Raw genomic sequence first — 14,032 nt, 5'->3', positions numbered from 1 at the left:
ATGTGGATGGGCCATCCTTTGTCTGTTTCCTGCCGCTGCTTTGCTGACACAGGAAACCATTTATATATAATAAATACATATATATTTTTTTCATACATATTCACCAATCCCGCCTTAGCGAGGTAGCATTAAGATCAGAGAACTGAGCATAGAAGGAATATCCTTACTTGGCCCCCTTCTCTGTTTCTTGTTTTGGAAAAATTGTGTATATATATTTTATACATTACGATTTCCCACATTAGCAAGGTAGTGTCAAGAACTGAGGACTGAGCCTTAGAGGGAAAATCTTGTGAAAAAAGATGTAAAGAAACACTTTTACAATATAAGAATGGGGTATGAATAGAACAGAATAACTGAGAACATTGTTAATGCAGAGAGCAAATTTAAATTTATGAAGTAGTAAGACAGAAAATGTTCAAGTGATAGGGCCAAAGTATTAACTCCCTTACCACTTCCCCACACAAAACAACTAGGTAACTGTACACACATACATACACATGACAAATAGGTAATTCCACACACAAAAGTAACAGTAGTTAGCATACGTGTTATCTTCGTGTTTCTGGATACTCATGAGTTTCCTCATGATGTGATAGCAAAATTGGATGTACAAAGATTGATTGTAGGTATACAGTGATGTGATTATTCTGCCTTTCCTCTACAGGTACTGCAAAATCTTTGACTTCCGGGAAACTTACCACTTACATCATACCTACTCGTAAAATAGGTTCTGCTTTCAATTTAAGTAAAAGACAACCTTTTTGGCTAAATCAACTTGTAACTTTCACATATACTTAGGGCCCTCAACATTTCCAACCCCTGGCACGCAGATATATATACTTCACATCACTTTGCTGTTCACATTCAATCTTATATACATTTTCATAAATCTGGGCAACCTGTAGTGATATTCATTACACCAATTTGTTTCTGTTGGACATTAAAGCCAACCTTAGAATAGGTGTGCCAGTGATTTTCTAGATATCATGATCAACATCACGACTATTCTCCTACCCTCACCACTTGCTATTATTCTTTAATATGATTCTCTTACTGCTGTCTTTCAGTCTGTACTTTAAGGTGGGCATGTAAGCTGTGAAAGATAAAGTTAAAGATTTGTTGTCAGGTTAGTTTCACAGTTACAAACAAATGTAGCGACTAACTCACGAACTTATATTCCTATTGGCGCACACATTTCTAGCAGTTAACTTTGTTGAAAATACACATTATGTTTGCCATGTGAACGTCAAATATCACTAAAAGCCAGTTGCTAAGAATATATATATATATATATATATATATATATATATATATATATATATATATATATATATATATATATTTAAGGATATGCAGTCGTAAATAAGTGAAAGTAAGAACCCCGACGGAGAACAATAGTACAGGAACGGGAAATTGATGCTGTTATGATTGTTTGGGTAACAATGCGATACCATGTAAGATATGTATGTATTAGCAGGACGAGCAACCGAAAGGTTAGCTAATTCACGCTACCTTTGTAGGTATATTTAGGAATATTTGAGTCATATTAGCTTAAGAAATCAAATTCAAGATTACACAAGAAAAGGTGAAATTAATAGGAAGGAGTTTGAGATTGTACACATGTTGAAGGAAGCTGTTGTGTCTTACAGGTAAGAGTGAGGAGAAACATAGGGTTACAACGAATGGTATCATGATATGATGCAATTGCGATAGTAATAGTGAGGTATTTAATACGAAATAAGTGAAATTATATAAGAAATGAGACTAAGTGTGAGCATCGTAGTTGATGCTAGTTACCAATTGAGTTGTTTAATTAAAGGGTACCTCCGTTGTTAAATTCCCGGTAATTTAAGGTGCACTTGGTTGAAGTACATTGTATAAGGTGCTTTTGTCTAAATGTAATATTTTTTTTTGTACTTAACCGCCGTCTCCCGCGTTTGCAAGGTAGCGCAGGGAAACAGTCGAGGAATGGCCCAACCCACCCACATACACATGTATATACATAAACGCCCACATACGCACATATACATACATATACATTTCAACGTATACATACTTATACATACACAGACATATACACACATGTACATATCCGTACTTACTGCTCTCATCCATTTCTGTCGCCACCCCGCCACACAAGATATAGCATTCTCCCCCTCCCCCCACCCACCATCCCTGCGAGGCAGCGCCAGGAACAGACAAAGAAGGCTACATTCGTTCACACTCAGTCTCTAGCTGTCATGTGTAATGTACCGAAACCACAGCTCCCTATCCACATCTTTCCTCTTTCATTCTCTCCATATATCCAAACCATTTCAATACACCCTCTTCAACTTTCTCAACCACACTCTTTTTATTACCAGCGTCTTTGTTTCACCATTCCTCCATAGCACAATGAGTAGGATGAAGGAATGTTGTGAAAGGCTGTCACAATACTGAAGTGATGCCACACTGCAGAGCATCATCAAGCTTCGCATCTTCATTAATGTGGACTGTACCTGTCCGTCTCCGCACGGACGGCGGCCCTCAGTTCTTCAACTCTTAATTTCTTGCCTTTCTCAAGCGTTCGGGCGTGACTCACCACGTCTCTATCACCGCATTACTAGTAATTCAGAGATTATGCTGAGCCCCCTGTGAAGCACCTCATCATCAAGACCACCAGTAATGGCTGCTTATATGATGAAAACGTCGACCGAGGACTAATGGAGATACGCTACACCCCAGCACCTGCCCAGACCTGCTCAGATCGCCGTTTGACACCCACTGAGTTCAACCATGCCAGTACATCGCCGTTTCTTCGCTTCCGAGTGGCAGAACGCAGCGGACGGACGAGTGTGATGCCCGACAACTCGCACTGCAGCAGAGGGCGGAGTAGTATCATAACGGCACCGCTCGCTCCCTGCCTCCTCTCGAGCTTGGTGAACCTGTCCGCATCAAAGATCCCGTCATGAAGCGGTGGGACACAGCAGGGACAATCGTAGTTATCGACCGCCACTGGAACTACCACATCAAGCTCCCCAGTGGTAGGACATGTTGGAGAAACCGCCAGTTTGCTAGTCAACACTATCATCCTAAACCTGCCCGCCTCCTCACACGACAGCATCCCGTGTGAGAGGCAACATGAAGTCTCTCTCTCTCTCTCTCTCTCTCTCTCTCTCTCTCTCTCTCTCTCTCTCTCTCTCTCTCTCTCTCTCTCTTTAACTTCATATCGCCCAAACTCGGCAACCTCAGACATAAGCGGTTGAAACGCCTGGATAGATATCAAACCTTTTCCAGTTCGGACTACCCTGTGGAGTAGGGGGAAGTGGAGGAAGTTTACATTATGTATTCTTATGTCTCATTTATCCCGACATATGTTAATATTGATAATTTATAACACTCGTCTCCCTCATGTTTGAACTAGCGTCTTACGTTTTGTTGGCAGAAGCGTTATCTTGTGTATCTTGTTTGTGGTAAACTTACGTGTCACGCCTTTACCAGCGTCTGTGTTTCTCCATTCCTACAAGTATAATCAGGATTTTCAACAGGTGTAATTTTCGGTTCGTAAGTTGCCAGATTTCTACAGACTGGTCCTTGCCGGTTTTTCTTGTGCGGATCTGTTGTTGATTGGTCTGTTATCAAACTTTGTGATGTAAATGTGTGACTCAGGATTTTGCAGCTTTTTTGTGCGCTAACTAGGTACTTGATATGATTCTCGTTGGGTTTTATTATTGCTACTACCACTGTAGTAAATTTGTTTCTGTTTAATTTCATCTTCCAGTCAGTTTCGAATATGTTTGGTCTGGTTGCCTCTGACTGTACTAAACGTGTTTTGGGAGTGAGTTGTTCGAGATCACTATTTCATGACTTCAACCGTATATGTATTGCCATGCTCATAGCACAGACTGGGAAGGGAAGGTCAGCTGTTTAAATTATGAATAGTACTGATGATAGGACTTCCCTGTGCGACCCCCTTTCTTTTTTAGAGAGAGAATTTGGATGATGTCACATTGTTGATGATTGCGGTCAGTTGGTTGAGAAAATAACACAGTAGTCTATCTATGATCTCTGGTATGCTTAGTTGTAGTCATCTATATCATAGGCCATTAGTCCACTCTTTGTCAAAGGCTGCTTATATCTTTGTATAAGTACACAGAATTGATTGTCCTGTGGCTGCAGCAATTATTCTCTTCTGTTGCTGTCACAATTGTGAGGGTGCTGCTTTTACTTCTCCGGAAGCCTTACAGTTGTGGTTGTAGAAGTTAATGTTTTCTGTGTCATTTTAACCATCTCTCTCTCTCTCTCTCTCTCTCTCTCTCTCTCTCTCTCTCTCTCTCTCTCTCTCTCTCTCTCTCTCTCTCTCTCTCTCATGAAGTTGTGAGAGTGGTGTTAGGGAGTTCCCCCTGCAGTTCATCTTGGTTTAGGAATATAAAATCCTCACCAAGCTATCATTGGCATCATTTGAGTAAAGACTCAGTATCATATCCCAACATTTCCAGATATCTATATGTAGTATCAGAAAAACGATTGATACATATAATGGTAATGTTTGTATCATTAGTGTATTAAAAACATTGAAGATGTGAGAATAGTGGTGGTATGTTGTCAGTCCGACTCTGACGAGTCCAGGTAGTTCTGTGGACTGTGGCTATTACCATTTATAAACAATACTCAATAGATGGGTGGGGAAAGTTTTAATCGTCAACACAATTGTCACAGAGGCAGTTGACAATACCAGGATTAGGTCGAGCCCACAGCACAACACACTCGACACGCATCCACCTAAAAGAGGCCACACCGCCACAGTCGCACATGGGTCGTCGTGGCATTGATGGCACACCCGAGAGCGGGATGTCATTGACAAGAGCTCGTGCCAAGCTTAGTATTAACGAATCTTTACACACACACACACACCAAGCTCGTCGCCAGGGGCTCCTAGAACAAGCCTCCTTTTATCTTTGAAAAGTAATATTGTTCGTCCTCAATTTTCGCTAAAATATACGTACCACCGATAGCTTGAACAGACCACTAAGCTTCCAGATACTTAAATACCATTATATTAGAAATTTCCTTTAAGAAACAGTATTTTGTGCGTTTTGCTTTATATAAACAATAATGTATATGTTCATTTACCCTAAAATTCATTTTGTAAACGAAAAAGAGCCTCCTCGCCTTTTTAGAATCCTGGCGACGGGCCTTTGCACTTGCACGCTTGTGTGTAGACCGACTAAAGACACTTCTAACAACTATTTGAAATATTAGACTATTCACTCATGGCTAATCCTTCTTATTTCAAGTGGAGTTTAGTAAGAAAGAGGGTTTAAGTTTAGCATAGATTACTCTGAGGGATCATAGATAACCATTTTCTACTAATCTTATGTGTGGGTAACTCTTTCATAAGATCAATATGTACATTGTTAAATTTTAGCATTAATTTTTTATTCTCAAAATTCTATAATTGCTTTACTAGGTAATAAGAATAATATTTACGTTTAGAGTTTCATTAAATGAATTTTACAGCATTGTTTTCTGAAGCTTTAATAGTATAAAGCATTCAAATTTATAATACCAAACAAATATATAGATATATATCATATATTTGCCCGTTTTCCATGCTTTGATGTAGGAGAGGTTATTTTCTCTAAATAATTAATTTTGACTCCTCTTTTGAGGATTTCTTAAATCTTTAATATCATGATATGAAAAAGACTACCGAAAGTTTCAGAAAACGAATGCAAAATATAGCTTTGATGAATTCGTACGGATGATGATGATAGTGTGTTAGAGATTACTGTGCATGGTAGAGAGCTCCTTGGCGAGCAGAATCATTATCAACGTGACTGAATTTAAACAAAACGATTCTTCACATTTTGCACAACACACACATCTAACTAAGAACCCACTACACTACAGTTACACATGGGCCGTCCTGTGCCAGTAATGGCACCCCGAGCACATACACCCACCTGTGCCGCTAACGAGCAGTAAACAAACACTATAAGTCCATGAGAGTCAACCAACATATCTGTCGTTAATGATTCGTCCCAACCGAGAAAATAGCGCCAGTTCCCCCAATAACAAGAAAATAGCGGTGGTTCCTAACCAACGATTTCCGTTAGCGGGCTCGTCGAGTCGTACTGGAAAATGTGTAGTGCTCAGTCCCTTCACCTCCACGCTGACGGTTTAGGACGCATAATGTGTAGGCAAGTGTTTAGTCCATTGTACCACTTACACTCTCTGACAAACAATATTTGATTTTGTTTATGTACTAAATTATAAACCAGTTATAAAGCCATACAGTGTGCAGTTAAAGCAAACTAAAAAAAAATTCTTCGGATCCGATGTAAGCAGTTTACAGCAATGAAAGTTAGTATTATAGTAGCAACTGACAGTTTTTTAAGGCATTCACACGGGCCGATCTGGGCCAGTAATGGTACACTTGAGAACAGGCTGTTATTGACAAACTTTTACCCGTGCCATGCTGTATTGGAGAATCTTTATGCACACAAACACACGTAGTATTACAGCAACAACTCTAACTTACCCTCTTCAACAGGCAGTCTGTCGGCAGATATCATTTTGGAGATCTTGTTCCCCAGCCGATGGACGAACTGGTTACCAAGACATGCATTACTAACGTTACCATGGAGACCTTAAACAGCCAGGAACACCGGTGAGTCTCTTGGTCATGTTGTCATAAGTTAGTTTATTCTGGATGTCTGTGGTTCCGTCCTCCATGGCCCCTTCTTTAGCTTTTTATCATTTGTAAGTCTGTCATCCATCTTGATATCTATATTATTCCAATGATATGGCAAACATTTCCGTCTTGATAGAAAGAAGGTCTTCGACAATGCTCATTTTGATATCATCCTTGTGGAACTTGTAAGGTTGTGAAAGGAAAAGAAGGCTTTTATGGCAGATGGCAGGTACAGTTGCATTTTACCGACAGGAAAGTCAGTGGTCGTGGTATATTCCATTACTACTTAACCGGAGTGAAATATGAGAAGTAAACAGCCGTTCATTGGTTGAAGGAATGTTTGACTTTTGATTCCGCTTCTCATCACCAAACCAGATCAATGTTGAAAGGAAGGCAAGAGCCTCCTCCACTTATCCAAAGTTGTTGTCCACTGGAATGGGTAACTCATGAAACAGCCTGAGTGTGAATTGTACATATGCTGAAAAGTTGGAGTTTTTTATTTATCATGGAGAGATCTGTATTAGAGGGTTTGTTGCCATTACGTAGGGTAGTTTTTTGGGTGAGTGAGAGTACCCCCCTCATAAAATGTCTCTTGTCAGGTCTTGTACTAACTGCACTGCCGCAACCTTACTTTCTATTACTGCCTCATCAGCAAAAGTCCTCGAGTAGGTACACCATACAGCTGTCGGAGCACTCCTATGTCTCTCGAGGTTGGCTGGGGCTTATTTCCTAATACTAAAACTCAGTCTCCATCATGGAGAGCCTGCTTCGGTAACAAGCTGTTCGTGACATATCTGAATACATATGGTGCTGTTATGTCTTACAAATTTCTTTGATAAGGTAGCCAGATACCAACGTGGGAGGAGCAGAAGTTTGACGATGTGAAAATATGTATGAATGAGAGGGATGGTGCCGTGATGCCTGACATTGACGCTGAATGGGAACCAAGAAAGTGAAACACTCGAAAATTATATCTATAATGTGTTATTGTGGGAAAGCTACTCCAGTATTATGAAAGTATGCAACTTTTGCTGAATTCATGCTACTTAGTGTCAAGTTCTCATGCGCAGAAGATTATTTCACATAATGGCACAGAGAAGCATTTAGGATCTAACTATTGGGATCTGGCTGTTGGCATTATATGAATTTTGGCTGCAAAAGCAAGATACTGTACACAATATTTGGTCCCGAATTTTACCTACCATTATATTTATCCCTGCAAGAGGGAGCCAAAATTGATTAATAGTACAGAAAAAAGTCTCTCAATCAATGACCGACAGAATGCTTGGTGAGGCTACTAGATATTAGTTATTTTCAAAAGCTCTAAACTAACAATATTTGCAATTTTTTAAATCACATACAGTATATTATTTTGTAATAGTACAGATTGACGTAGAGACATATTTCTCATATAATGCTACGTCGAAATAAGATGATATGAGAGATATATTGTTAATTATAATCAAATAGAAAAAAAGACATTGTGAATTAAAATAGTCAACCGACTAGAGACAGAATGAACGAAAATGCAAAGCCTTACGTGGCCTGTAACATGAACTATAGTAATCCATAAGCACTTGCCATACTACCATATTGTATACCATGGCGCCATAAATACGGCTCATTAGTGATGAAACTTACATTATAATTCTGTAATGATGTTACTGAGTGGTAAATGTTTATATTATGCTATGAAATGCACCCTTTTTCCCAATATTTTTTTTCACATTTATGTTACTAGCTGGTGAGGCATTGTTGATTAAGAGCAACAAATAAAGAATACATACATTACAGTAATAACGACAAGACCCACTTACAGCTAACTACGTCAGCCGGCTGCAATGAGCAGTCCCGGGAATTATTGCTATGTATTTATCATAGCGGTGTCTTAGAGTAAACTTTCCCCTTCTACACGTAGCGCCAATATTCAGAACTCGGTTAACATGATCTGAAATATTTAGAACAAATGTTGAAAAAAAAGTTAAGTGTGGATGGCGCAAAGAAACTAACCTATCTGTCATACGTACTAGTGTCCTAAGAGTCCAGCCCCACTCCATCTGTTATATTGACCAGTGTCCTATCTTTCCAGTCCAACCCTACCCCACCTGTCATACTGGCTAGAGTCCGAAGTGTCCCCTTAACCTCACCCGTCATACTAGCAAGTGTCCTAACTGTCCAATCCCGCCCTACCTGTTATACTGGCCAGTGACGTAACTGTCCAGACCAGCCAAACCTCAAACTTCATTCTGGCCAGTGTCCTAACTGTCCAGACCAGCCAGATATCAACCTTCATTCTGGCTTGTTTCTTAACTGTTTAGTCTAGCAACTCCCATCATACTGGACAGTGTCCGAAGTCTCTAATCCAGCCTCACTTGTCATACTAGCCAATGTCTTATCCGTCTCGTCTAGCCTCCCCTGTCACGCTGGTTAGTGTCTTGAGTGTCTGGTCCACCCTCACCCGTCACACTTGCCAATGGCCTAACTGTCCAATCTGGCCTCACTCGTCATACTGGCTAGTGTCCTATCAGTTTCGTCCAACCGCATCTGTCATACTGACCAGTTTGACCTGGTATAGTCCCACCTGTCATACTGGCCAGTGTCCAATCTAGCCTCACCCGTCGTACTGGCCAGCAGCCTAACTACAGTCAAGCCTCGCCACATGCTGGTCAGTACCCTAACTGTCCAGTCAAGCCTCACACATATTGACTAGTGTCTTTAGTCTTATCGTCATACTGCCCATCCTAAGTGTCCAGTGCAGCCTCACTCGTCATACTGGCCAGTGTCGTAACTGCCCAGTCTGGCCTCATCTCATACTAACCAGTGCCTCACCCTTCATACTGGAAAGTGTCCTACTGGACTAGCCTCACCTGTCCTACTGCTAGTGTCCTAAGTGTACAGTCTAGCCTCACCCATAATACTGGCCAGTGCAGTGCTCAGGAGACTGGCCATGTCCACTGGGTAGGGCCATAGGTCATAAATTGTAGTGATGAATGTGTGTGTGTGTCTGCAGATTGTGCTGGGGAACATAGTATAAGTGCTTTGTATCTACATCATGGTAGATGCATCATAGACATCAAAGGGTCTTAGGGACATGTTGAAACAGTGTTTGAGGTGTTGGGATAGACGATGACCAGTGTAGATGGGAAAAGTAACGCGTATGTTTGGAAAATGTTGCTTATGATGGGTATATGTCTGGTGAGGTGGAGTTTAAGATTGAACTGGGAGGACAGCTGTTTAGTGCTTGATGAGTTATTTCACAGTGTATGCGTTTTGTCAGTGTCACATATGTTGAGGATGGGTGAATCTGTGAATAGAGGTTACTGAAGTGTGCGGCAGTTCTTCTTGGAAGTTGTTGGTTTGGATAGGCGTTTAGTACCGTTGCATAAAGAAAAGTGCTGAGCATGTTGAGATGGCACTGTACTGGGAGGTTCATTGTTTAATTGCTTAGGTGTTGAGTCTTTGTGGATGCTAGTTAGCTGGGTATTGTTTTGAGTGCACTACTTTGTGTGGTTTGCAGTTTTGTTATTGGACATCACCTGCTTGAGGTTACAGCTTGGGTGAAAAGTCGTCTTTGGCTTATGATAATCTCGAGCTATGCCTTTGACAGTTGCATCTGTAACTCTGTGCTGTTCATATTATTTGTACACAGCAGTGACAGGCTGTCTACATTTGGGTTTACCTATTCATATAACTTTTAACACTAGTATCTTTCTTAATGGTGGCAGGGTCAGTGCTGAATCTCATGGTCATAATGCTTTGCTTTCCATTTTCAGTAACTTGAAATGTTAAATTCCAGAGGGTGTTTTTCTTTATCACTTTTTTCCTCATAGAAAGTCTCATGTTTCTTGCTGCTCGTTTAAGGAACTCATGATTTAATGAACACATACAGGTTGACCACAGTAAACCAGTTAAAATATTCTGAACCATATATGGGCCTAAGCACTACCTGACAAATATTAATCATGTGGTTTTTCGCTTGAGACAGAATTTGGACGTCTCTGTTATATTAAACACACTGAATGTGAGGGTCTGTGAAATATGACTCTTCCTTACAACCTTTCACTGTATAACATATTACAGTTATCAGTCATGAGAATGAAAGACAGCATTCTTGGTGAAAGAGTGAATGTCCCAGTCAGTATTAGCTATGGAACACGTGATTTAAGATTGCTAGTTGACCCCCATTTTGCTTAGAACACTTGAGCATACGTGAGACAAGATATTTTTTAATTTTCTGCAGTGAGCATGACATATGTGCTTGTGTCCAACACTCTTAACCCAAGTGAGATACACAGTCAGTCCTAGTCAGGCAGGGTTGGAAGGCATTAATATTTACAGTGCATGTGTATGACTGACCTAGTTACAGTCATGTAAGCAATCTTAGATTGTTAATCCATGTTGCAAGGGAAGTTGTCATTTCTTGAGAAGAAGAAAATGGCATTGAATATGTTAGCTTTTACTTGAAACTTTATTGAAATATAGGTTTTCAAGTTTGAAAAACCATTTCTCTCCAAGGCAGAGTCCTTCAAGCAATGAGATATCTCTTGGATATTAATAGGATTAGGAACTTTAACATTTTTTCTAACCATTGGGTTAGTGCTTCACTTCCACACCCATTGTTAACCACTATCCTATGGTAGTGGTAACTCATTCATTTTTGGGCATACCTGTCATATCTGTCAGCCACATTGATTACATTGCAAGCTTATTCAGTCAAGGGATTTATCTGCCCAATAGTTTAGAATTTTTAGTCTGCATACACCGGTCCAAAAGCAGTTACCATTTGCTATAGACTAAGGTTTTTGAGATAGACAGAGGGTTAATGGTAAGAAACCATAAAACTACTCATGGGACACTGCCAAGAGAATTTTTTATCAACTTTAAGATATACTTTTCTCACTTCTGCTGATTTGTCACATGAGCATTTAGTGCATACCTACATGAAGGTGGAGGGCTTGAAAATAATTTTTCAGGTGAGAAGACAACACTTAAAGCACTCCAGAAACTATCTCTCCTGAAAGAGGAATCTCACAACATGCAGGTTAGATCTACCATGCCTAGACTAAGGTAATATTTGATGAAAACATTTAAAAAATGATAAATGCAATGAATTCTGTTGATTTCCTCCAACCTATGGTTTCTGTGAAAAGTTAAGGCAGAGATCATCCTCCTCACATCATAGATTATGATATAATGGTCAGGTTTAAGCCAGTATAATATATTTCTCAATCCAGGTACAAAAGAGTTGTTCCTTGCCAAAAGGGATATCACAGAGTTTTAGGCAGACAGGTAAATGCTCCCCTTAAAAAGCTCTGATTGCCAGATTAATTTTACTGAAAAATAAAAGTCTTGAAAAAATCTTTCAAGAGATGATAGGAGGTAAATAAAGTGCGTAAGACAAGGGAACAAATGTGAACTTCAGTGAAGGGGGCTAATGGGGAGTTGATAACAAGTAGTGGTGATGTGAGATGTAGTGAGTATTTTGAAGGTTTGTTGAATGTGTTTGATGATAGAGTGGCAGATATAGGGTGTTTTGGTCGAGGTGGTGTGCAAAGTGAGAGGGTTAGGAAAAATGATTTGGTAAACAGAGAAGAGGTAGTAAAAGCATTGCGGAAGATGAAAGCTGGCAAGGCAGTGAGTTTGGGTGGAATTGCAGTGGAATTTATTAAAAAAGTGGGTGACTGTATTGTTGACTGGTTGGTAAGGTTATTTAATGTATGTATGACTCATGATGAGGTGGCTGAGGATTGGTGGAATGCTTGCATAGTGCCATTGTACAAAGGCAAAGGGGATAAGAGTGAGTGCTCAAATTACAGAGGTATAAGTTTGTTGAGTATTCATGGTAAATTATATGGGAGGGTATTGATTGAGAGGGCGAAGGCATGTACAGAGCATCGGATTGGGGAAGAGCAGTGTGGTTTCAGAAGTGGTAGAGGATGTGTGGATCAGGTGTTTGCTTTGAAGAATGTATGTGAGAAATACTTAGAAAAGCAAATGGATTTGTATGTAGCATTTATGGATCTGGAGAAGGCATATGATAGAGTTGATAGAGATGCTCTGTGAAAGGTATTAAGAATATATGGTGTGGGAGGCAAGTTGTTAGAAGCAGTGAAAAGTTTTTATCGAGGATGTAAGGCATGTGTATGTGTAGGAAGAGAGGAAAGTGATTGGTTCTCAGTAAATGTAGGTTTGCGACAGGGGTGTGTGATGTCTCCATGGTTGTTTAATTTGTTTATGGATGGGGTTGTTAGGGAGGTGAATGCAAGAGTTTTGGAAAGAGGGGCAAGTATGCAGTCAGTCGTGGATGAGAGAGCTTGGGAAGTGAGTCAGTTGTTGTTCGCTGATGATACAGCACTGGTGGCTGATTCATGTGAGAAACTGCAGAAGCTGGTGACTGAGTTTGGTAAAGTGTGTGAAAGAAGAAAGTTGAGAGTAAATGTGAATAAGAGCAAGGTTATTAGGTACAGTAGGGTTGAGGGTCAAGTCGATTGGGAGGTAAGTTTGGAGAAAAACTGGAGGAAGTGAAGTGTTTTAGATATCTGGGAGTGGATTTGGCTGTGGATGGAACCATGGAAGCGGAAGTGAATCATAGGGTGGTGGAGGGGGCGAAAATTCTGGGAGCCTTGAAGAATGTGTGGAAGTTGAGAACATTATCTCGGAAAGCAAAAATGGGTCTGTTTGAAGGAATAGTGGTTCCAACAATGTTGTATGGTTGCGAGGCATGGGCTATGGATAGAGTTGTGCGGAGGAGGGTGGATGTGCTGGAAATGAGATGTTTGAGGACAATATGTGGTGTGAGGTGGTTTGATCGAGTAAGTAATAATAGGGTAAGAGAGATGTGTGGTAATAAAATGAGTGTGTTTGAGAGAACAGAAGAGGGTGTTTTGAAATGGTTTGGTCACATGGAGAGAATGAGTGAGGAAAGATTGACAAAGAGGATATATGTGTCAGAGGTGGAGGGAACGAGGAGAAGTGGGAGACCAAATTGGAGGTGGAAAGATGGAGTGAAAAAGATTTTGAGTGATCAGGGCTTGAACATGCAGGAGGGTGAAAAGCGTGCAAGGAATAGAGTGAATTGGAACGATGTGGTATACCGGGGTCGACGTGCTGTCATTGGATTGAACCAGGGCATGTGAAGCGTCTGGGGTAAACTATGGAAAGTTCTGTGGGGCCTGGATGTGGAAAGGGAGCTGTGGTTTCGGTGCATTATTTCATGACAGCTAGAGACTGAGTGAGGACGAATGGGGCCTTTGTTGTCATTTTCTAGTGCTACCTCACACACATGAGGGGAGAGGGGGTTGTTATTTCATGTGTGGCTAGGTGGCGATGGGAATGAATAAAAGCAGACAGTATGAA

General features: G+C 40.5%; 2 protein-coding genes across 44 annotated transcripts in view; one reads left to right on the top strand and one right to left on the bottom strand.

Moving 5' to 3' along the window:
- Nucleotides 1–1,282, bottom strand: part of LOC139757282 (uncharacterized) — an 18,462-nt gene extending 17,180 nt beyond the window's left edge. The window contains exon 1 of one of the 11 annotated variants that reach the window (XM_071677639.1): nt 1,168–1,282. The gene's annotated coding sequence lies outside the window, so the exon portion shown is untranslated. The other 10 variants (XM_071677635.1, XM_071677633.1, XM_071677631.1 and 7 more) reach the window with 10 other exon arrangements.
- LOC139757284 (uncharacterized) overlaps nt 1–14,032 on the top strand; it is a 145,907-nt gene that overhangs the window by 55,630 nt on the left and 76,245 nt on the right. For 27 of the 33 annotated variants that reach the window (XR_011714568.1, XR_011714582.1, XR_011714577.1 and 24 more), the window contains exon 3: nt 6,536–6,652. Coding sequence is in view for 14 of the 33 variants with exons in the window: in XM_071677642.1 (XP_071533743.1) it covers nt 6,536–6,652 (117 nt within the window). In the remaining 19 variants the exon portion in view is untranslated. Of the gene's footprint in view, nt 1–6,535; nt 6,653–8,530; nt 9,342–9,610; nt 9,635–14,032 lie in introns of those variants that run through there. The other 6 variants (XM_071677650.1, XR_011714584.1, XR_011714570.1 and 3 more) reach the window with 6 other exon arrangements.

This window comes from Panulirus ornatus, chromosome 25 (assembly GCF_036320965.1).
Source record: "Panulirus ornatus isolate Po-2019 chromosome 25, ASM3632096v1, whole genome shotgun sequence".
Lineage (NCBI taxonomy): Eukaryota > Metazoa > Arthropoda > Malacostraca > Decapoda > Palinuridae > Panulirus > Panulirus ornatus.
This window is presented reverse-complemented; position numbering and strand designations above follow the sequence as displayed.